Raw genomic sequence first — 24,671 nt, forward strand, 5'->3', positions numbered from 1 at the left:
TCCAAACGGGATTTGGACCAAAGATGACCGACTCTTCATCTGTTCACACAGTTTCGCTAAAACTGCCGACTTTCTGGATGCTGCGACCACGCGTGTGGTTTAGCCAAGCAGAAACCCAGTTCCAGATTCGGCAGATATCCTCTGATTCCACGCGTTACTACCACGTGGTGAGCACCCTTGACCAGGAGACGGCCGCCCAGGTTGCAGATTTCATACAGTCGCCCCTGGAAGAAGGCAAATATGAAGCATTCACAGCGCTGCTGATTGGGACCTTTGGCCTCTCACGGCGTGAGCGAGGTGCCCACCTGCTTCACCTGGACGGTTTGGGAGACAGACTGCCGCCAGCATTGATAAATGAGATGCTGGCCCTGGCCGATGGACACAAGTCCTGCCTCATGTTCGAACAAGCGTTCCTAGAGCAACTGCCCGAAGACATACATCTGCTGTAGGCCAACACAGATTTCAGCGACCCCTGGAAGGTGGTGGACCCGGGCAGACATGCTGTGGAAAGCCAAGAGGGAGAGCATGGCATCCATCAGTCAGATTTCCAGGCCACGCGCCCAACAGCAGACCAGACCAGGCCCGGCAAGGGAGCGCACACAATACAGAGGAAGGAGTGAGGAGGACAGTGAACAGTGGTGTTTCTACCACCAGCAGTGGGGCACAAAAGCCCACTGTTGTCGCCCGCCCTGCAAGGGCCAGGGCCAGCTGCCACTAATGACTATGGCGGCTCGCCACCAGGACAGCCTCTTGTACGTCTGGGACAAACAGTCGGGACGCCGCTTCTTGGTCGACACCGGAGCGGAAATCAGCGTCTTGCCCCCGATGGGATACAACACCCGCAACAGGAAGCCAGGACCCACCCTAAGGGCTGCAAATGGCAGCATGATATGGACCTATGGCACCCGCCCAGTGCAGCTGCAGTTCGGCGCCAGCCGGTTCACGTGGGACTTCACACTGGCCACCGTGGTCCAACCACTCCTGGGGGCGGACTTCTTGCGAGCTCACAGCCTGCTGGTCGACTTGCAAGGGAAAAGACTGGTACATGCCGAGACTTTCCAGACGTTCTCCCTGGGTGAAGCCAAGTTGCCGGACCCACACCTGAACTCCATTACGCTGCTGGACAACGAATTCACCAGAATCCTGGTGGATTTTCCATCGATTCTGGCACCGCAGTTCACGGCAGCCATGCCCAGACACAGGGTACAGCACCACATCCCAACCAAGGGACCACACCTCCACGCCTGCGCATGAAGGCTCCCCCTGGAAAAGCTCCGCCTGGCGAAGGAGGAGTTCAAGAGGAAGGAGGAATTGGGGATCGTACGGAGGTCCGACAGCCCATGGGCCTCCCCCCTGCACATGGTGCCCAAAGCAGCTGGGGGTTGGAGACCATGCGGTGACTACCGCAGACTGAACAAGGCTACAACTCCAGACCGCTACCCCGTGTTGCACATACAAGACTTTGCAGCAAACCTGCACGGGGCAAAAATATTTTCCAAAGTAGACCTCGTCCGGGGATACCATCAAATCCCGGTGCACCCTATAGACATCCCCAAAACAGCACTTATCACTCCATTCGGCCTCTTCGAGTTCCTCCGGATGCCGCACAGACATTCCAGTGGCTAATGGATGCGGTGGGACGCGACCTGGACTTTGCGTTCATCTATTTGGACGACATCCTTATAGCCAGCAGTAGTCGTCAGGAGCATCTGTCCCACCTCCGCCAGCTCTATTCCCGCCTGAGTGATTTCGGCCTCATGATCTACCCGGCCAAATGCCAGTTCAGTCTCGATACCATCAACTTCCTGGGCCACAGGATTACCAAAGATGGGGCAACACCTCTGCCTGCCAAGGTAGACGCGATCCGCCACTTTGCCTGGCCCAACACGGTCAAAGGCCTACAGGAGTTCATTGGTATGGTGAACTTCTACCACCGTTTCCTCCCCTCAGCAGCCCGTATCATGCCCCCTTTGTACACCCTGATGTCAGGTAAAGGCAAGGACATTACTTGGGACAAGGAGACCGTGGCCGCTTTCGTTAAAGCCAAGGAAGCCTTGGCAGATGCCGCGATGCTGGTGCACCCCAGAACGGACGTTCCAACCGCACTCACGGTGGACGCATCCGACACAGCAGTCGGTGGGGTGCTGGAACAGCTTATCGAGGGGCGCTGGCAACCCCTGGCGTTCTTCAGCAAGCACCTACGACCACCCGAACTCAAGTTCAGTGCTTTCAACGGGGAGCTGTTGGCACTGTATCTGGCAATCCGGCATTTCAGGTACTCCTTAGAAGGCAGGCCATTCACCGCGTTCATGGACCACAAACCGTTGACCTTTGCATTCACGAAGGTGTCCGATCCCTGGTCGGCTCGCCAGCAGCGTCATCTGTCCTACATTTCCCAGTACACAACAGACATCCAGCATGTCTCGGGAAAGGACAACGTCGTGGCGGACGCACTCTCCAGATCAGCTGTCCAGGCCCTGTCCCTGGGGGTGGACTATGCAGCACTGGCGGAGGCGCAGCAGGCAGACGACGAGATGCCAAGCTACAGGACCGCAGTCTCGAGTTTGTATCTGCAGGACTTTCTCGTAGGCCCAGGTGAGAGGACCCTCCTGGATGACGTGGCTACTGGCCAATCTCGCCCCATCATCCTGCCAGCCTGGAGGCAGCGAGTTTTTGATTCCATACACGGTTTGGCTCACCCATCTATCAGGAAAACTGTCCAGCTGGTCTCCAGCAAGTTCGCGTGGCACGGACTTCGCAAGCAGGTCAGTGCGCACAGTGCCAAACAGCCAAAGTGCAGCGGCACACTAAAGCCCCGCCGCAGCAGTTAGAACCCACCCACCGGAAGTTTGACCACATTCATGTGGATATTGTGGGCCCCCTACCAGTATCCCGAGGAGCACAGTACCTCCTAACTATGGTAGACTGGTTCATGAGGTGGCCAAAGGTGGTCCCGCTCACCGACATATCTGCAATCCCTGCGCCCAAGCACTGATTGCAACCTGGGCAGGACACTTCGGGGTACCGGCCCACATTACCTCCGACAAAGGCGCCCAGTTCACCTCTAGCCTGTGGTCGGCTGTGGCCAGCCTGTTGGGAACGCAGCTACACCACACAACTGCTTACCACCCACAGTCGAACGGACTGGTGGAACACTTCCACCGTCACTTTAAGTCGGCTCTCATGGCCTGCCTGAGAGGACCTAACTGGGTGGACGAGCTTCCCTGCGCCCTGCTTGGAATTCGCATAGCGCCTAAAGAGGATCTGCACGCCTCGTCAGCCGAGTTGATATACGGCGCACCCCTGGCCGTCCCAGGAGAGTTCATACCAGCCCCAAGGGGGCAAGAGGAAGAACCCCCAGCAGTCCTGGACAGGTTACGCGAGAGGCTCGGCAACCTGGCCCCCGTACCAACTTCAAAGCATGGACGAACCCGACCCATGTACCCAAAGACCTGCAGAACTGTAAGTTTGTGTTTGTACGAAGGGGCGGACACTGGGCACTGCTACAGCGGCCGTTCAAGGTAATCAACAACAACGGGTCCACGTACATTCTGGACATTGGGGGGAAAGAGGAGGTTTTCACGGTGGACCGACTCAAACCAGCCCATGTGGACTTGGCACAGCCGGTCGAGGTTCAGGCACCGCGGCGCAGAGGCAGACTTCCCAAACAGAGGCTGATCCAGACTTTGGACATTGGGGGGTGTATCGCCGGTTCTGGGGTGGGGGGGGGGTTATGTTGCGACCCACTTTCTGCGCAGGCGAACCGGCTCACAAATAGCCAGCGCGCGGGGGGAGACTTTGGTAATGCACCTCTGACTTCATTTCCGCCCGGAGAGGGCGGCCGCTAGGGATTAAATGCCAGTGCCACGAAGTTTGAATAAACTAGTCTCGAAACGACTTACTGACTGCGTGTCGTCTCTAGCTCTGTATGGAGTACATCGCTACAGGCTTTAGTTAAGCAAGAACTAATGATCGGCTATATTAGGGAATATAGTTGAACAGGGCTTAGTACAAATTATGACATAAATTACAGAAATTTAGATAATCTCATGCTTATGGAAGAAGCTGGATAGGAGTGCATGAGAATTGAGTCAAGAGTTGAAGATAGAGATAACAAATGCATTCAGACATAAGCAGAGTACAGAGGCATAAATAGGTGGTGAAAGACTAGATATGAACCCAAAACTCATTTCTTAGTGAAACTGACATCAAAATTTCTGACAGCTCAAAATAAATTTATTATCAAAGCATGCATATGTTTCTATTTACTACCCTCAGATTCATTTTCTTACAGGCATTTACAAGAAAAAAAGAAATACTATAGACTTCTACAAAAAAACATAAAACAGACAAAAAACTGACAAATGCAAATGTGCAAAAGAAGAGAAAATATGCAAATGAAAATAAAACCAAGAACACGAGTTGTAAAGAGTCCTTCAAGGTGAGTTTAGAGATTGTAGAATCAGTTCAGAGCAGTGGTGAATGAAGTTATCCACGCCGGTTCAGGAGCCTGATGGTTGAATGGTAATAACTGTTCCTGAACCTGGTTGTATGAGAGTTAGGTTTCTATATCTACTCGAATGTGGTAGTGGGAAGATGGCATGGCTTAGTAGTAGAGGTCTTTGATGATGCTACTTTGTTGGGACAGCACTCCATGTAAATTTACTCAATGGTCGGAAGGGCTTTGCCTATGATGAACTGAAAAGATCCACAATTTTTTTTAGCCTTTTCTGTTCCTGGGCAATGATGCCCCCACACCAGGCCATGATGCAACCAGTTACAAACAAGAGAAAATCTGCAGATGCTGGAAATCCAAGCAACACGCACAACATGCTGGTGGAACTCAGCAGGCCAGGCAGCATCTTTGAAAAAAAGTCGAGTCAATGTTTGGGGCCAAAACACTTCAGTAGGACTGGAGAAATAAAAGTGAGCAGTAGATTTGAAAGGTGGGGGGGGGGGAGGAGAAGAGAAACCTGGTGATAGGTGAAACCTGGAGAAGGGAGGGGTCAAGCAAAGAGCTAGGAAGTTGATTGGTTAAAGAGACAGAAGGCCATGGAAGAAAGAAGAAAATGATGGGGGGGGGGGGGGGGGTGAAGCACCAGTGGAGGCGATTGGCAGGCAAGGAGATAACATGAGAGAGGGACAAGGGGATCGGAAATGGTGAAGGGGGCAGGGTTGCAGGCATTACTGAAGGTTTGAGAAACCAACGTTCATGCTATCAGGTTGGAGGCTACCCAAGTGGAATACAAGGTGTTGTTCCACCAACCTGTGTGGCCTTATCCTGACAGTGGAGGAGGCCATGGATGGACATATCGCAATGGGAATGGGAAGTGGAATTGAAATGGGTGGCGACCGGGAGATCCTGCTTGTTCTGGTAGCGAGGGAGGAGATGTAGGGGCAGGTGAAGCACTTGTTTTGCCTCCAAGGACAAGTGTGAGGAGCATGATTAGTGGGGAGGGACGAATGGACAATGGATCCCTGCAGAAAGCAGAAAGTGGGGGGGGAATGTGTTTGGTGGTGGGATTCAGTTGGAGGTGGCAGAAATTTCAGAGAATTATGTACTGGATGCGGAGACTGGTGGGGTGGTAGGTGAGGACAAGAGGAACCCTATCCCTGGTAGCATGGCGGGAGGATGGGGTAAGAGCAGGCGTGTGTGAAAAAGAAGAGATGCAGTTGAGGGCAATGTTGATGGTGGATGAAGGGATGCCCCTTTCTTTGATAAAGGAGGACATCTCCTTCATTCTAGAATGAAAAGCCTCATCCTGAGAGCAGATGTGGTGGAGACAGAGGAATTGAGAGAAGGGGATGGCATTTTTTTTACAAATAGCAGGGTGGGACAAGGTATAGTCCAGGTAGCTGTGAGACTGTTGGTATAATAGACATCAGTGAGTAAGCTGCCTCTGGAGATAGAGACAGTGTGATCGAGAAAGGGAAATGTCAGAAATGCACCAGGTGAATTTGAGGGCTAGGTGGATGAAATCGATGAGTTCAGCATGGGTGTAGGAAGCAGCACCAATGCAGTCATCAATGTAGCGTGGGAAAAGTGTGGGACAGTCACTTGTGTAGGCTTGGAACGTAGACTGTTCCACGTAGGTGACAAACAGCCAAGCATAGCTGAGACCCATGTAATTGCCCATGGCTACCCCTTATGTTTGAAGGAAGTGGGAGGACCAATTATTTAAAGTGAGGACAAGTTCCACGAGGCAGAGGGGTACTGGTTAGGTCTGGTGTCCAGAAAGAAACACGGAGCTTTGAGGCCTTCCTGGTGGGGGATGGAGGTGTATAGGGACTGGACATCCATAATAAAAATATGACGGGAGCCAGGGAACCTGAAATCCTTGAAAAGATCAAGAGCATGTGAAGTGTCACAGATGTAGGTGGGAAGGGACTGAACCCGGAAGGATAAAATAGTCAAGGTGTGTAGATATGAGTTCAGTGGGGCAGGAAGAAGCTGAAACAATTGGTCTACCTGGACAAGCAGAAACATTACTCAGTTTGGGTAGCCTCCAACCTGATGACATGAACATTGATTTCTCAAACTTCCAGTAATGCCTCCACACCCCTCTTCACCATTTCCCATCCATCTGTCCCTCTCTCATGTTATCTCCTTGCCCACCCATCGCCTCCCTCACCCTCTTTCTACTTTCTTCCATGGCCTTCTGTATCTTTCACTAATCAACCTCCTAGCGCTTTGCTTCATTCCTCCCCCTCCAACTTTCACCTATCGTCTGGCGTTTCTGTCTCCCCTTCCCCCACTTTTCAAATCTATTCCTCAGCTTTTTTTGTCTAGTCCTGCCAAAGGGTTTCGGCCCAAAGTGTCGACTGTACTTTTTTCCTCAGATGCTGCCTGGCCTTCTGAGTTCCTCCAGCATTTTGTGCAACCAGTTAGGATACTATCCACTGCGCACCTATAGCAGTTGGTCAAAGTTTTTAGTGACATGCAGAATCAATGTGAACTTCTAATAAAGTAGAGGCACTGTCTTGGTCCCAGGAGAGATCCTCTGATATATTGACACCAAAGAGTTTAAAGCTATTGACCCTCTCCACCGCTCAACAAGACTTTCTTATCTGCCGATTTGTCAACATATTTGATTCAGCTAACAACAGTGGTGTTGTCAGCAAACATAAATACTGCACTGGAGTTGTATTTAACCACACAATCAGAAGTATAAAGTGAGTAGAGCAAAGGGCCTGTGGTGCACGTGTGCGGATGCTGAGTGTGGAGGAGATGTCGTTGCCAATCTGTACTGACTGGGTCTGCCACTAGGGAAATTGAGGATCATTGTGCACGAGGAGGTACGAAGGTCCAGATCTTGCAGCTTAGCGAAAAACTTCAATAGGAAGACGGATGTGGAAGTGTTGAATGCTGAGCTGTAATTAATGAAGAATATTCTGACATATGCATCTTCATTGTCCAGGTATTTCAGAAGCTGAATGAAGAGCCAATGAAATGGCATCTGCTGATGACTTGTCGTGATAGTAGGTAAATTGAATTGGTTCCAGGATATTCCTTGCTTTTCAAGGGGGACAGAATTAGGAACAAGGGAATGGATTTTGTGGCTGGAACAAAATAAAATTGCTTTTGTCTTTAATGGCTGGAGAAAACTTTTGCTCTTGTAGCATTTAAAGATTCCTCACTTTCAATTATATTCATTGGCTCAGAAAGTTAATTTGGAGTTTTTAAGAAGTTCAGATGAAGCTTTACATGATATATAAAGATAGGCTTATAGAAAATGCCATGTCTGATCTTTGGACATTTGATAAATGAGCTCAGCATACTTAAAGGCGAGTGTTTTAAAAAGGTATCAATGAATACCCTACAAAATCTTTCCAAAATTATGCAACAAATTGGTAATGCAGTAAAATGTACCCAATGCAGCATCACAGCAAAGCAAAGCAGATTGAAGCAAGCACAAACCCACAGAATGAGAAAAAACAAACACCCGGCCAGCTCATTCAACCTGCAGCATTTACTGCTGGCAACTGCATATATAGAAGAATAGTCACTGGATCCAAAAATAGCCAAGCTCCAAGCCCCCTTGGTTTTGACAGTATTCAGTTCTTGTGAACTGCTTGGAACAAGAAAAGTTTGCAAGTTGGAAATGCTGCCATAAGCTGAGCTCCATTTGGCAGAAGATGCCTGAAAGACCGCAATAGTCAGCAAATCCACTCCACCTGTTTCTGAGATACCCATTTGCATGTATGGGCTGTAATAATCCTGGTGTTTGAAAGCTGAGGAGAACCTGTACAAATATTTACTCATGACAACATTTTTCAAAGACTTTGTTCAATTTTATGAGATGGTTTGACAGGTGGAAGTTTGAGAGTGAGCTAGGATTACATAGATGACAAGTTCAGAGATCTATTTTGTTGAGAACCTCTCCCAATGGTCAGCAATCTCAAAAAAGCCATATCTGTTTACATCAAATGCTTAGTCCTCAGGTTACAGTTTCACCACTATTACATTACTAATGAGAAGAAAGTTTCAAGGCTTATTTATAGCTTTGACCTACAGGACATTTCTGCTCATTAAGTTGAGACACTCAAAAAGTTATTACAGAGAAGCTGAAACTATGCTTACATATTGCTTGAAAGTTATCCTACAGCAATCAGTAAATTGGGTACAATTTCCTAATGTTCAGATTTTGTGGTTTCAGAGGAAGTAAGAAACAAATTTAGTTCTGGAAACATCTCTTCTACGGGGATATCAAAATCCACCTCTTCTGAATTCCTAAGGAAGCCAGGCAGCACTTTTATTGTGAAAGAAGATTAATTAAGAAGATTTGAATTAATGCATAATTGTGGTCTTTGCATGCAGATCAATTATACATAGAACTCTGTTCTTCATTAGCTCAATAATTAGTTGACAGAATTATTTTATTTGATGAGAGTGGCTAATACACACATAAATGCAGCTCCAGTGCTGAGGTTAAAAAAAAAATCTCGAAGGGGCTAGAAAACAGAATCAAAGAGAGAATTATGCTGTAATTTCATCAAGTTCCAGTTACTTTGCACCTGGGGCATTGTATTGATCTGGTTGTACACCACAGCAAGGATACTGGACAATGTTCAGTGCAGGTCAGACATCAAGACTAAAGAAAGCAGAGCATAAAGCAGGTAGTGTTTACAAGACTTGCAAAGTGATTCAGGTGTTATAAGGAGCTGACATATTTGATATGCTGTGATAAGGGGATACGGCATTAAATTAGGACAAAGGCATTCAAGGTGGTATCAGAAAGTATTTCTTCAAAATTCCTTTTCCAAAAATGATATTAACTTAAAATTTTCAAACGGAGATAAGTAGTTACTTAATAGTTAAAGACATTAGTGGATATGGAACTAAGGCAGAAAGCAAAACCAGCTGGAAATCAAATAAGTTATGACCCTTCATTACTGTTAGTTAGATCTTCCTATGGACAAATTGGCTGCCAAGTCATCCATACTATAACCAAAAATTGGTGCATGTAGAAATCAAAACTTCTCTCTACAATATTACAAAATAGCTCACCTATAAACCACAATATACGCACTCACCCATATTAATTACTAAATGGCACAAATGAAAAAGAATGTTTGTTTTCATTTTCAAACATGGAAAGCTAATTCTAAAGTAATCTGAAATGCAATGACTTAATGTTATTATTTATTTTGTGATATTTGATGGTGGTGGTTGAGTGGTGTCACAACAACAGCCTTGCACTCAACATAAGTTACACCAAGGAATTGATTGTGAACTCCAGGAAGGAGAAACACATGCCAATCTTCGTAGAGGGATCAGCAATGGAAAAGGTGAGAACTTTCAAGTTCCTGGGTGACAACATCTCTAAACATCTATCTTGGGCTCAATGTAGAAGTATGTACGATAGTGGCTATATTTCATTAGGAGTTTGAAGAAACTTGGTACATCACCAAAGACTCTTGCAATTTTTTTTTTTACAGATGCATGATGGAGAAAATACTTACTGTTTTCATCTCCATCTGGTACAAAAGGGATAGGAAAAAGCTGCAGAAAGTTGTAAACTCAGCCAGCACCCTCATGAGCACTAGCCTCCCCAGCATCGATGGCATCTTCAAAAGGCGATGCTTCAAAACAAAAACCAGATTCCATTATTAAGAACCCCCTTCACCCATGACATGCCTTCTCATTGCTACTTTTAGGGAGATGGTGCAGTAGCCTGAAGACACACTATGTTTCAGGAACAGCTTCTTCTGCATCAGATTTCTGAATGGATAATAAATTCATATTCACGATCTCACTATTTTTATTTTGCTCACTTTTTGCATTACATACTTAATTTTAAAAATCTATTTCTTGTTGTAATTTATAGTTTCTTATTATGTATTGTAATGTATGGCTGCCAAAAACCAACAAATTTCACAACATATGCCAGTGATATTAAACCTGATTCTGATTCTGAAATTACATGGTAACTTGGTAGGTAATTCAAATTCAGGTCATCTTAGGAAAGAAACAGAGCAAGATGATTTATTAGCAGCCTTTAAAAAAAATCAATTTACTTTCTTTACACATGAAGTGCAAGTAATTTTCAGTTCTGTATGCATGGTTAAGTAATTTTCCTAGATTAGTGCTCAGAATTATACTTTACATAATACATTGGACAAATGTCCCTTCACATTAGAGTCATTGTGTAATACAGCATGAAAACAGGCCCACTTGTACCCAATGTGATTACTTCGACTGCCAGCTCATTCCAGGCTTTGATACCCTCTGTATAAAGCAATTACCTCTCAGGTCTCTTAAATCTCTCCCATTCTTATCTAGTATCTATACCCTCTAGTTTTAGACTTCCCCCCCCCCCACTTTGGGGAAAAGATTATAATCATCCACCTTACCAATGACTATCATGACATATAAACTTCTATAGGTCACTCTTCATGCTCCAAGAAAAAAAGATCTAGAGTGACTCATCTCTCTTTATAACTCAGGTCCTCTAGTCCAAACAGCATCCTTGTAAATAGGCAAACACAAGGAAATCTGCAGATGCTGGAAATACAAGCAACACACACAAAATGCTGGTGGAACACAGCAGCCAGGCAGCATCTATAGGAAGAGGTACAGTCGACATTTCGGGCCGAGACCCTTCGTCAGGACTAACTGAAAGTCAAATTGAAAAGTATCAGCTTTTGATTTAGTTCTTCCCACACTTTTTAATCCTTTGCTCTTCCACATTTGCCATAATTTAGGATATTTCAAAAACATTACTGCCAAATGGGTTCCTAACAAAATCTGTGAAAGCTTAAAAAGATCTGTGAATTCAAAGATAATGCCTATGCTCTCAAATTACAGCATAGGAATTATCTTTGAATTCACAGATTTTTTAAGCTAATTCAGTACATTCTCAATCAGCAATAAAGAATCATCCTCACAATGACCAATGCCATTAATATCCAAACCCACTCTTCTTTTCCTAATGAGTATCACTACATTCAGCAACATTTTCTGATTAGGTCTCTGCAAAAATAATTCCTCCACAGCATAAGACCATAAGACCCTAGGGCATAGGAACAGAAATAGGCTGTTTGGCTCATTGAGTCTGCTCAGCCATTTCATCATGGCGGATCTATTTTTCCTCTCAGCCCCAATCTAGTGACTCCTCCCCATATCCCTTCATAGCCTGATCAATCAAGAATCAATCAACCTCTGCCGTAAATGTACATACAGACTTGGCCTCCACAGCCGATTGTAGCAACAAATTCCACAGATTCACCACTCTCTGGCTAAAGAAATTCTTCCTCATCTCCATTCTAAAAGAACACCCCTCTATTCTAAGACTGTGTCCTCTGGCCTTAGACTCTCCCACTATAGGAAACATCCTCTCCACATCCACTCTATCAAGACCTTTCACTATTCAATGGATTTCAATAAGGTTACCCAATATTCTTCTGAATTCCAGTGAATACAGGCCCAGAGGCGCCTGAGACACTATTCATACAACAAGCCATTCAATCTTGGAATCATTTTTGTGAACCTCCTTTGAAACCTCTTCAGTTTCAGCACAACCTTTCTAAGATAAGGGGCCTAAAACTGCTCACAATACTCCAAGTAAGGCCTCATCAGTGCATTATAAAATTTCAACATTACATCCTTACTTTTATATTCTAGTTCTCATTAAATGAATGCCAACATTGAATTTGCCTTCCTCACCACAGACTCAACCTGCAAATTAACCTTTAGGGAATCATGCGTAAGCATTCCCAAATCCCTTTGTTCCTCAGTTTTTTGTATTTTCTCTTCATTTAGAAAATAGTCAACCCTTTAATTTCTGGTAACAAAATGCATAACCATACAATTCCTGACACTGTATTCCATCTGCCACTTTGCCAATTCTCCTAGCCTCTCTACTTCCTCAAACCTAGTTGCCTTCCATCTATCTTTGTATCATCTACAAACTTTGCAAGAAAGCCATCAATTCCATAATGGCGAATTCAATTTTGATCTACTTAGCATTATTCCACTAACAGCCTACTAAATTAATTATTTGGATTTAGCAATTTATAAAAGTATGGATTAAAATGCAATAGATGTCTATGTCACTAAAATCTTCTCTAATTAATTCTGAGTAGCCAAGACACTCCGGGATGAAATTTCTCCTCATCTCCATCTTAAATAGGCAATCCCTTGTAATTAATCTATCCCCGACTCAATCTCTCTTCCATGACAATCTTTTCATTCTAAGAATCAATCTAGCAAACATTTACTGTTCTATGGCCAATGTGGGCAAATACTTCCTTCAATGTATAAGTTAAAACTCTGTACTTAACTGTACTATTTCAGATGTCTTGCCCACTACCTGCAAAGGGTTAATCAAAACTACACTTTTACTCTCCTTTTTTTCTGTGTGCCATAAACTGCCAGAGCCTTGGTGACCACTTCTTTTTCAACTGGTTGCCTTGGAGGAAAGATTCTGTGAGTGGTCTCCCACGTCCTTCTCACAGCGCAGTTGTTTTATTTATGCGGCCGAGTTGCAAGCTCGATGCTCAACCTGGCATGGATGGAAAGCGTGCCTGGGAGCAGCCCGTCTGGGTTTGAACTCAGGAATCTTCACTCCAGAGTCTGACGCTGATGTCACTGCACCACCAGCCGGCCTTTTCACTCTCCACTCCATACAATATAGACGATATTCTATTAACTTTCCCAATTAAATGCTGTATCTGCATGTGAACCCTTATGTTTCATGCATTAGGATCCTCGGATACCACTTTATCAGAATCAGAACCAGAATCAGGTTTATTATCACCAGCATGAGTCGTGAAATTTGTTAACTTAACAGAAGCAGTTCAATGCAATACATAATACAGAAGAAAACTAATAATAAATAAATTACACTATACATATACTCAATAGATTAACAATTGAACAAGAAACAGAAATGCTATATATTACAAAAGTGAGGCAGTGTTCACAGGTTCGATGTCCCTTTAGGAATCAGAATTGGATGGCAGAGAAGCTGTTTCTGAATTGCTGAGTGTGTGCTTTTTTTTTCTGTATGTTTTCACATAGTTCAGTGTGGTTTTTGTACTATTTCATGTAGCATCATGGTCCTGAAAAATGTTGACTCGTTTTTGCTGTGTACTGTACCAGCAGCTGTGGTCAGAATGACAATAAAAAGTGACTTGACATGACTTGCACCTGCTACCTGATGGTAATAGTGAGAAAAGGACTTGTCCTGCGTGCTGGGGGTCCTTAATAATGGATGCTGCCATTCTGAGACACCGCTCTTTGAAGATGTCCCGGGTACTTTGTAGGCTAGTACCCAAGATGTAGCTAACTAAATTTACAACCCTCCGCAGCTTCTTTCGGTCCTGTGCAGTAGTCCCCCCTTACCAGACAGTGATGCAGCCTGTCAGAATGATCTCCATCATACAACTATAGAAGTTTTTGAGTGTATTTGTTGACATACCAAATCTCTTCAAACTCCTAATATAGTTGCTGTCTTGACTTCTTTTTAACTGTATTAATATATTGGGACCAGGTTCGGTCCTCAGAGATGCTGACACACAGGACTTGAAACTGCTTACTTTCTCCACTTCTGATCGCTCTATGAGGATTGGCATGTGTTCATTTGTCTTACCCTTCCTAAAGTCCACAATCAGCATTTTTGTCCTACTGACGTTGAATGCCAGGTTGTTGCAGCGATACCACTTCATTAGTTGGCATAAATTGCTCCTGTATGCCCTCTTGTTACCATCAGAAATTTTGTCAACAATGGTTGGATCATCAGCAAATTTATGGATGGTATTTGAGCTATGCCTGGTCACACAATCATAGGTATAGAGAGAGCAGAACAGTGGGCTAAGCACACACCCCTGAGGTGCACCAGTATTGATTGTCAGCGAGGAGGGGATATTATTACCAATCTGCACAGATTGTGGTCTTCCAGTTAGGAAGCTGAGGATCCAATTGCAGAGGGAGGTACAGAGGTCCAGGTTCTGCAACTTCTTAATCAGTATTGTGGGAATAATGGTACTAAATGCTGAGCTATAGTCGATGAACAGTATCCTGACATGGGTGTTTGTGTTGTGTTATCATAACATTATAATCTCATTTTAGCACTAATAATTTCATTCTTCCTTTCAAAGCGGACATCTTCAAGCCTGGCAAATATTGGAGACTTGTGTATATCATTTTACCAGTAACTTCTTATCCTTACTATTCCTCCTATTATTCTTGCCCAAAGTGATCTTACATCCTGAGCTATCATTTCTTAATACTACAAACTTCCAAGTTCAAGAACAACAGAAATCAGACAGACATTTTATTTTTTTATTAAAATAGCTGCCTTATCAAGATTAAAGTTCCTCTCAAGCCTATTCTGGAATTTTAATGAGAAAATGATTTGCTTAATATTTTAATATTTAATAAATCTATAGCATGCCCATCAATTCTTATAACTATTATGCCCCAATATGTTCATTATTTATACATATTTTATTGCCTAAAATATCATAGGCTGCTTAGTATTCACCTCTGAGGAGTAGAAAATTAGTTGTGAACACATACATGAACAGTTGCTCAAGAAGTACTCCTATTCCAGTATTCAAAATGGGGGGATTATTTTACAAAATGGATAGGCCAGAATAGGTTTATATCCACTGGAGTTCAGAAAAGTGAGATAGTGGACACAACAAACATGAGGAAATCTGCAGATGCTGGAAATTCAAACAACACACAAAAAATGCTGGTGGAACACAGCAGGCCAGGCAGCATCTATTGTTACGAATGTGCCACAACTCTGAGGGGCCACAGGGTACAAAGTAGCCCCCTCCTTTTTGAGAATCGCAAGATTGCTATTAATTCGGGTCTGGGACCCAGGAAATGAGAGAGAGACGTCCAGAATACACAGGCTTGGAATGTGTCCTGGCCTCAGCAAGGCAGAACCCTTGATAATGGCTATTGGCTCTTGGAGACGGAATTTTGTATTGAGTACTGTACTATTCATTGAAGCCCTCAGGGAATGACCAGAGTGGGCTGGTTGAGGGATTGCATCATCCCAACCTGATTGAAAACTGAGACCCCGTGAGTAAGGATAAAAGAGGGTCTGGGGAACAACCCCTTTAGACGCACCAGGAGAAACATATGAGACCGGTGGGGACTTGTATGTGTCCATCCTTGCCCGGATGACAAGTCTTCCACGGAACGGCCTCGCTAAAGGACGAATACGGATCAAGATCGGATAAAGGAAAGCCGGCAAGTTTCTAAAATCTGTCTCTCTCCAACCAAAGGCTGCAGCCTGAATGAACTGAGTGACTTTTATATTTCCATCGGACAATACATTATCCCCTAGACAACGATAGAGCTTATTTCTTATTGATTATTATTATACCTACACTTTTAGATTTAGTATTGATGACGTATATTATCTGTATGTTTGCATTGATATTATTTTTGTGTATTTTTACTAATAAATACTGTTAAAAATAGTACCATCAGACTTCAACAGACCTCTCTATCTTTGCTGGTAAGTGACCCAGTTACGGGGTTCGTAACAAAATGGGATCTTGTCTCGGGATTTGATACCAAACTGGAGGGCCAGTGAATCGGGCTTGTAAGTCCAAACTTGGATCTGGTTGTGCGGGTAGCCAGACAGGAAACCAGCAAAGATGGACATGGATGACTTTATAGAAAATCCAACTCTGGAGGCACTAGAGGTGGCCAGAAAGTCAGAATTGATAAATATTGCGAAAGGACTAAACCTCGCAGAGGTGAGGTTGTCGATGAAAAAGCGGGAGGTGCGGAGGGTCATAACTCAGTATTATATTGGGAAGAATGTGTTTTCAGCTGAGGTATTGGAAAATATCCCTGAAAAGGCACCAGCCAGTGGGATGGCTCAGTTAGAGTTGGAGAAATTAAGGTTGGAACATGAAATTAAATTAAAGCAGCTGGAAGCAGCTGAAAAAGAGAGAGAAAGAGCCGAAAGGGAGAAGGAAAGGGCCGAGAAGGAAAAAGAGCAGGAAAGAGTCAAGAAACAAAGGGAGCATAAGCTCCAGCTAAAGGAGTTAGAGCAAGAAAGAGCTGAGAAACAAAGGGAGCATGAAATTCAGTTAAAACAGCTGGAAGCAGCTGAAAAAGAGAAGGAGAGAGAGTATGAGGAGAAAGAGAAACAGAGGCAACATGACTTAATATGGAGAAATTAAGGCAAGAGCGAAGAGTTCAAGGGTCAGACCGAGAGGAGTGGTTTAATGTTAGTCTGGAGTTGAGGTTAGTACCTCCGTTCGAGGAGACGGATGTTGATAGTTATTTCTTGCATTTTGAAAAGGTGGCAGTGAATCAGAAGTGGCCCAAAGAGCAGTGGGTGGCGTTGTAACAAAGTGTGTTAAAAGGGAAGGCACAACGGGCATATGCGGCGTTGTCCACGGAGGAGGAAGAGTCGGAGAATTATGAGAAAGTAAAGGAGGCCATTCTTCGGACCTATGAATTGGTACCTGAAGCCTATAGACAAAAGTTCAGAAATTTAAAGAAAGGGTGGAATCAGACGTATACCGAGTTTGCCTATGAGAAGGGTGTGCTCTTGGATCGCTGTTGTGCAGCAGAAATAGTGGAAGATTTTTGGCGTCTCAGGGAGTTAATTCTGATTGAGGAATTTAAAGGTTGTGTTTCGGATGATATCCGGATGTATTTGAATGAGAAGCCGAATAAGTCCATCTCCGAATTTGCTAGGGTCGTAGATGAATATGCCCTAACCCACAAGACAAAGTTTTCCTCGAATAAAAGTTACCAGAGAGACCGTGGGAATGGCAGAGAAAGCCCGCTGGCTGAGGCAGATGTCCCGCCGGGAGCTAGTGGTAAGACTGAGGAGGATAGGCAAGGCGGCAAGAGAGGTCCTGGCTTGACCTGTTTTAATTGTGGAAAGGGAGGACATATTGCATCTAGGTGCCTTGCTCCTAGGAAAATGGAAAGCAGCAGTCCCTATAGGATGTGCTGTGGTAATCAGTAAATTGACGAGAGAGCCCCAGGTAGACAGAGTACGAGAAGGGTCTGAGACTTGTATGTCAAACGGAACCGTGTCTGTGAGAGAGGGAGACCCACCAGTTCCAGTGCGGATCTGGAGAGACACGGGAGCTGAACTGTCATTGATTATCAGTAAGGTACTGGATTTTGGGCGCAAGACGGGAATGGTAGCTTTGAGAGGAATAGGAAAAGGGACAGAAGCGGTGCCCTTATATAGGATCATTATAAATTGTGAACTGGTATCTGGATCAGTTGAAATAGGGGTGCGATCAGAATACCCGAGAACTGATGTGGACGTCCTTCTTGGTAACGATTTAGCCGGTGGTAAGGTTTGGCCAGCAATGAAGCTGACGAGCCAGCCTGTAAGTGTTGAGGTCCCGCCCCAGATTCCAAGATCTATCCCGCATGCGCGATCACTCGCAGCATGTCGAAAAAAGGCAGCTGAGAAAGAGAACAGTTTAAATCAGGTCAGTATCAATTTGGCCGAGACGTTTTTACCGACCCTGTACCACGATGGTTTAGAAGGTGGAAAAACGGAGAATAGGAAAGTGAAAGAGAGTAAGGGAGAGGAGGAAGTCCTGCCCTTAGCTTGGAGAAAATTTATAGAGGCATGAAGTAAAGATGAGAAACAGATAAGGCTGTTAAAAGGTCCAGAGTTGGACATGGATGATCTGTCTGGTTTGGCAGAACTGTTTGAATAAGTTGAAAATTCTAAAGATGTTCCCGATAATGAAATGAGGGCAGTCCTAGATGAAAAGGATGCCATTACCTTGAAGAAGTCTGCTGGGTTGGCAGATGAGGTTGTTTCAGCTCGCGGGGTTGAGTTTACTCCAGAAGGGAGTTGCCCAGAGAGTAGCTGGGAGGATCCGGGGAATTTAGAATTTGAAAAGGGTACAGGTATTGAAAGCCTGGAAGAGGCAAATGTCCCGTTTGAGTGTGTTCAAGATGTGGATGCACGTGGTACTGAATCTAGTAATGGAGCTCAGAAAAAGTCTGAGGTATTTGATTCAATTGAAAAGGAATGCAGTCCTTGTGGGTCAGATGGTCTTGGTTCAGTGAAGAAAGAGTTAACCTTGGTAATAGTGGGAAGTGAGAATTCCCAGTTGTTTGTGTTCGAAGGTGTGTTAAAAGTTAGTGAGGAGATAAAAGGTGGTGAGGTGAATATTATTATTGAAGGAAAAGGGAAAAGTGTAGTTCCAAAATTGAATGAAGAAAATTTAAAGTCTGGATTGATGTCAGAAGCAGCAACCAGGCTACAGAGACAATGGCTTGGTAAGACTGTGCCTGCGAATCAATTACAGGTTGAGTTGGAATGTAAAGGTACCCCACACGCTATTGTTATTCAAGAGTGTGGTGTGAAAAAGCAGAATTCGAAAATGCTGTTTGAACAAAGAGGGATCGCTTTCAGATCTTAAATTGAGAACTAATAGCATGAAGGGTCCTGAAGAGAAAACTAGCAACTTGGTTAAACTTAAAGAATTGTGTGGAGATTCGGAAAATGGTCTAAGTTTGGAACACATTGTTGATAAAATAACTCCTATGAAAGGAGCGGGCGAAAGCCTATTTCGCCATGGTGCACAAGCTCACCACGTGGGAGTTAACTGGAAAAGGGGCGAGGGTTGATGGGATGCCATTTTAACTAACAGGCTCTGGGTTTAAGGGATTTCGACAAAGCATGTAAATAATAAAGACAACCCCCATGGAAGATTGACTGTTAAGTTTGAAAGTAACATAAAGATTAGTACTTCAATGAACTTTTGTAGTATACACGTAAGCTAAGATCACAACTCTTTAGTTTTTGTTTGCTGAAGAAATAAAAAAATATAGGTAGTTATTAAATTGGAGTGTGATGCTACAAGACTTTGGTAAGGTACAAGATGTTAAGATATTAAAGGAAGTGACAATGTAATCGTTAACTGTTTAGGTGCTGAATTGAAAGTATAACTATTATTCTGTAGTGAAAAAAAAACCTTTTGTATTGTGTTAGATTCTAAAATCCTGTAAGACTCGGTATTACTTCATTTTTCCCGATGGTAAAAATGCTTTGAAGGAAGGGGGGTGTTACAAATGTGCCACAACTCTGAGGGGCCGAAGGGTACAAAGTAGCCCCCTCCTTTTCAAGAATCGCAAGATCACTATTAATTCAGGTCTGGGACCCAGGAAATGAGAGAGAGACGTCCAGAATACACAGGTTTGGAATGTGTCCTGGCTTCAGCAAGGTGGAACCCTTGATAACGGCTATTGTCTCTTGGAGACGGAATTGTGTATTGAGTACTGCACTATTCATTGAAGCCCTCAGGGAATGACCAGAGTGGGCTGGTTGAGGGATTGCATTATCCCAACCTGACTGACATCTGCGACCCCATGAGTAAGGATAAAAGAGGGTCTGGGGAACAACCCCTTTAGACGCACCAGGAGAAACGTATGAGACTGGTGGGGACTTGCATGTGTCCATCCTTACCCGGTTGACAAGACTTCCACGGAACGGCCTCGCTAAAGGACGAATACGGATCAAGATCGGATAAAGGAAAGCCGGCAAGTTTCTAAAATCTGTCTCCCTCCAACCAAAGGCTGCAGCCTGAATGAACTGAGTGACTTTTATATTTCCATCGGACAATACATTATCCCCTAGACAACGATAGAGCTTATTTCTTATTGATTATTATTATACCCGCACATTTAGATTTAGTATTGATGACGTATATTATCTGTATGTTTGCATTGATATTATTTTTGTGTATTTGTTTCTAATAAATACTGTTAAAATTAGTACCATCAGACCTCAACGGACCTCTCTATCTTTGCTGGTAAGTGACCCAGTTACGGGGTTCGTAACACTATATGGAGAAGCACTGTCGACGTTTCGGGCCGAGACTCCTCGTCAGGACTCAATGAAGGGTTTCGGCCCAAAACATCGACAGTGCTTCTCCTTATAGATGCTGCCTGGCCTGCTGTGTTCCTCCAGCATTTCGTGTGTGTTGACAGTGGACACATATTACTTCTCTTCCTTTTCTTTTCCTCCAGAGATCATGCAAACCTTCAGATCTCTCTTGCTCAAAGGCAACGGAAAAAGACTTTGAGCATTTTCTAGGCAAAGATAGAGAGATTCTTAATAAGCAAGATAGTGATGGTACCACAGGTAAACAGCAATACAGAGCTCAGATTACAAAATCGATTAATTGTGAATTTATTAATGGCAGAGCAGGCCTGAGGGGTCAAATAGCGAACTTCTGCTCCTAATCTGCATGTCCGAATAAGTACATTACCAAAAAATGGACAAATTCCCTTCCAATTTCCCCAGATGTTCTTAAAATACACAAATAAAATGAAGTAAATTGCGCTGCATGCAATCCTTCAGGTGGACAATGAAAAGATCAATTTCAACATAGCTTTGATAATGAAATTACTTTTTTAAAAAAAAGGAAGAACAGAATTTTTAACTTATAAGTAGTGCATTGTATACGGTACATGTAATTCATTTCTGTTGTATGCAAAATTATTTAATAACTATGATGTTTAACTGGTAGTAATATGGGTAATAGAAAAAGTTTGGATATAAGTCTATAAAAAAAGGAAACTATAATATTGTGCACCTCAATTTTAAGAGATACTTGTAGCTTTACTTTTCTTTTCAATAAAATACTTATTGAAATCTAAACCTTACCTTCAGCAATAGCATGTGGCTTGATAATACACAAAGTGCAATCAATACATTTTGCTGTATTTAATGGTCCTCTGCCAACTGATGGGAAGAAAATATCTAATTCCTATAAAAATAAAAATAAATAACTAAACACATCAATAAATTGATACATTGTTTTTACTTAAAGAGAAAACTTAAATCCCATAGCCCAAGAAAAGCAACTGCCAGCATCAACCTCATTTTGGAATCTAACAATTCAATGAGATCACCAGTATTTGTCAAATTATGCCATAGATTGCATGCTTATTTTTGTAAAGCTCTAGTAAGAATGTCCTCTACCATAAATAAACAAATGGCATTTGTATGCAAAGTTATGAGGGGTTTAGATAGGGTAAATGCAAGCAGGCTTTTCCCACTGAGGTTTGGTGGGACAACAACTAAAGATCATGGGTTAAGGGCAAAAGGTGGAAAGTTTTAAAGGGAACATGAGGGGAAACTTCTTCAATCAGAGGTTCATGAGAATGTGGAATGAGCTGCCAGCAAAAGTGGTGCATGTGAGCTCAACTTCAACATTTAAGAGAAGTTTGAATAGGTACGTGTATAATAGATATGGAAGAATATGGTCCCAGTACAGGTCAATGGGAGTAGGCAGGGACTAGATGGGCTGAAGGGCCTGTTTCTGTGCTGTACTTTCCTTTCTTTCTCAAATAGGTAACCTTTCAAACAACAAGAACAAAAACAATTGAGGATTAATCTTCTGATGTCCTAAAATTTGAAATAACTTCTTATTCAGTACATTATGACTGCATTTACAGAAATGTACAAAAAAATTACCAAAATTAAATATTTAGATGTCTCAGCTATTTGTTTATCTACTTTATTGATATCCTTGCAAATTATATCAATTGATGCTGTACAACAAATATGTATTATGAAAAGTAGTTATCCACTTGGGCATCAAGCTCTATCCACCATTATTAAATGGCAGATATGATTGTAGCCTCAACTCTGTTCTCCTACCTACCTCCTTTCACTACCTGCTCATCAAAAATCTTTCTTCATAGGTTTTACTTCTATTGTGCTTTAAAGGAAGAATTCCTAATCTTGAAAAAAGAAATTCACATCATCTCAGTTTTAATTGTGTGACCCCTAACTGAAGGCTTTCTTACAATTAGAAACCATCTCCATTCAGCTTGTCAAGACCACTTGGGATCCACTTTGTTTCAGCCAATGTAAATTTCACTCTATTAAATTCCAGTCTCTCTTGTCTAATCTTTCCTTATAAGACAACCCACTCATTTCAAATATTGGTCTAATAAGCTTTCTCTGAACCCCTTTCAATGCAGCCCTCCCTAAACAAGGAGCTCAGTATTGTACACAGTATTACTTTGTGATCTCACCAAATGTCCCTGTAACTGAAGCACAGACAGCTACGTTTGTATTCAATTCCACTAGAAATAAACAACAATATTCTGTCAATTTTCTTAATCATTTGATACACTTGCATTCTAGTGTGCTCAAAAGTTTTACAAATCACAAAAAAAAAGTAGTAGGATGGAAAACAATGACCAGGGAATCTTGTGAAGTGTAGATAAATTTTGTCCTAATTACATAGAGTACCATCAAGATTGCATCTAGAATACTGTGTACAGTTCTCATCTCCCCAAGGAAAAACAATGCACATGAAGGAAGAGATACATCATAGCAGTGATTTCAGAATTTTTTTTATCCACAAGACCTGCAGATGTTTAGTTGCCAAGTACAGGATATTTAAAAACATATCATTTTTAAGTATTAAAGAAATCATGGGATAAAATGGAACAGCACAGGGACAGATCCCTCAACACCCCAAAGTGTTAATGCAAAATAAGGAGATGAAAGATCAGCCATGATCTTATTGAATGGCAGAGGACAGCACAAAGAGCCAAATAGCCTACTCCTGCTTCTTTTTCCTTTGTTCTTGTGGATCAGATTTTCACATACAAAATAAAAATCTGCACTAATCAACACATGAAGAGAGTGAGGTCAAGGATTCCTTATAAATTAGTGGGGTTTTCTAATTAAACTTATTTACAATACAAGAAAAAATAGAAGTTTTGAAAATAAAGGCTTTTAATATTTCAGGAGAAATATGAAAATATAAACTGTATTTTAAAAATTTATTGAGATACAGCACAGAATAGGCTCTTCCGGCCCTTTGACCATGCTGCCCAGCAATCCGCTGATTTAATCCTAGCCCGGGGGTCGGCAACCCGCGGCTCCGGAGCCACATGTGGCTCTTTTACGTCTGTGCTGCGGCTCCCTGTTGCTTTGGGAAATAATTGGTTGTGGCGACCCTTTTCCTGGCACATCCGAACCGACTCACAATAAGATAGCCTACGGGGGTTTGCGAGCACAGAGCTTTGGAGCCTCTGCGCCATGGGGGGGGGGGGGGGGCAGGTTGAGGGAGGCTTAAAAGTGAGGCTGAAGATTTCGAATAAAGTTTTTTCCTTCGACTGCAGTTACCGACTCCGTGTCGTAATTTTAGCGCTGCGTGTAGCACACCGCTACATGGTCAGTATTTAATTAAAATGTATTTTATGTTAGTTTGTTAGTTTTTGAAATGTAAATCTAAATTTGAAGATTATGGTGATCTTGTACAATCTAAATAAGACGTTGTGGCGACCCATTTCCTGACACATCCGAACCGGCTCACAATTAGCCAGCGTTCAGGCTAAGGGAGATAGCCTACGGAGGTTTGTGAGTACGTGTCTTTTGCAGCATCCGCGCCCATGGGGGGCGGGTTGAGGGAGGCTTAAAAGCAAGGCTGTTTAGTTCGAATAAAGCTATCTTTGACTGCAGTTTACTGACTGCGTGTAGCAACCGCTACAACGTGTTTTTATCGCTGGCTGTCCAGAGGGGAGGTGCTGAAACGCTTTGTCGCGCGTCTGGAAGAAGTGAAAACTTCCCTGGGCAGCAAAGGGCTCAGCTTTCCTGAGCTGGAACAGCCAGAGTGGCTGGAAAAGCTACACTTCATGGTAGACATGACAGCGCACCTGAACACGCTGAACACAGCTCTTCAACGGGGTAAGGACGTACAGCCCTGCACATGTTGGAGGATGTTTTGGCATTCGAGCGCAAGTTGACGTTGCTTGCCAGAGATTTACAGAAAGGCACATTGTCTCACTTCCCCAATTTGAGAGAGTTCAAACAAGGTCACGACATGATAAATTCGGAGTATTTACATTCTGCAATCATCGCAATGCAAACATCGTTTGGGAAACGCTTCTGTGAGTTCAGAGAGGAAAAAAACACATTATCCTTCCCGGTCACTCCCCTAAGCATCGATCCATCCCTACTGAATACGACTGCATTGTCAGGTGTGAGTCAACCTGAACAAGTATGATAAATATTTTAATTGCGTATTATTTTACGTATATTCATATGTTTTCATTGTTCAGTGAAATAGTCCTTTTATTTTTCAGGTTGACAGCTGGCTGAGGTTATTTTTGGTTTGCTGCTGGCGGCAAATTTAAGATTGGCGTTTTTCATAAATACAAGAAGGACTCAAATAGACGT

At 43.3% G+C, this 24,671-nt stretch overlaps 1 protein-coding gene and 1 long non-coding RNA gene across 7 annotated transcripts in view; one reads left to right on the top strand and one right to left on the bottom strand.

Annotated features, from left to right (window-relative positions):
• The window catches only part of nme7 (NME/NM23 family member 7), a 161,149-nt gene that overhangs the window by 67,938 nt on the left and 68,540 nt on the right, over positions 1-24,671 (bottom strand). For all 6 annotated transcript variants that reach the window (XM_059968312.1, XM_059968315.1, XM_059968318.1 and 3 more), the window contains exon 6: positions 21,135-21,237. In XM_059968312.1, coding sequence (XP_059824295.1) covers positions 21,135-21,237 — 103 coding nt within the window. The remainder of the gene's footprint in view (positions 1-21,134; positions 21,238-24,671) is intronic.
• Positions 3,271-7,599, top strand: LOC132392369 (uncharacterized). The gene is made up of 3 exons (XR_009511507.1): positions 3,271-3,521; positions 4,295-4,441; positions 7,419-7,599. It is a non-coding gene; the product is annotated as an uncharacterized LOC132392369 (long non-coding RNA).

Source organism: Hypanus sabinus, chromosome 4 (genome assembly GCF_030144855.1).
Source record: "Hypanus sabinus isolate sHypSab1 chromosome 4, sHypSab1.hap1, whole genome shotgun sequence".
Taxonomy (NCBI): Eukaryota; Metazoa; Chordata; class Chondrichthyes; order Myliobatiformes; family Dasyatidae; genus Hypanus; species Hypanus sabinus.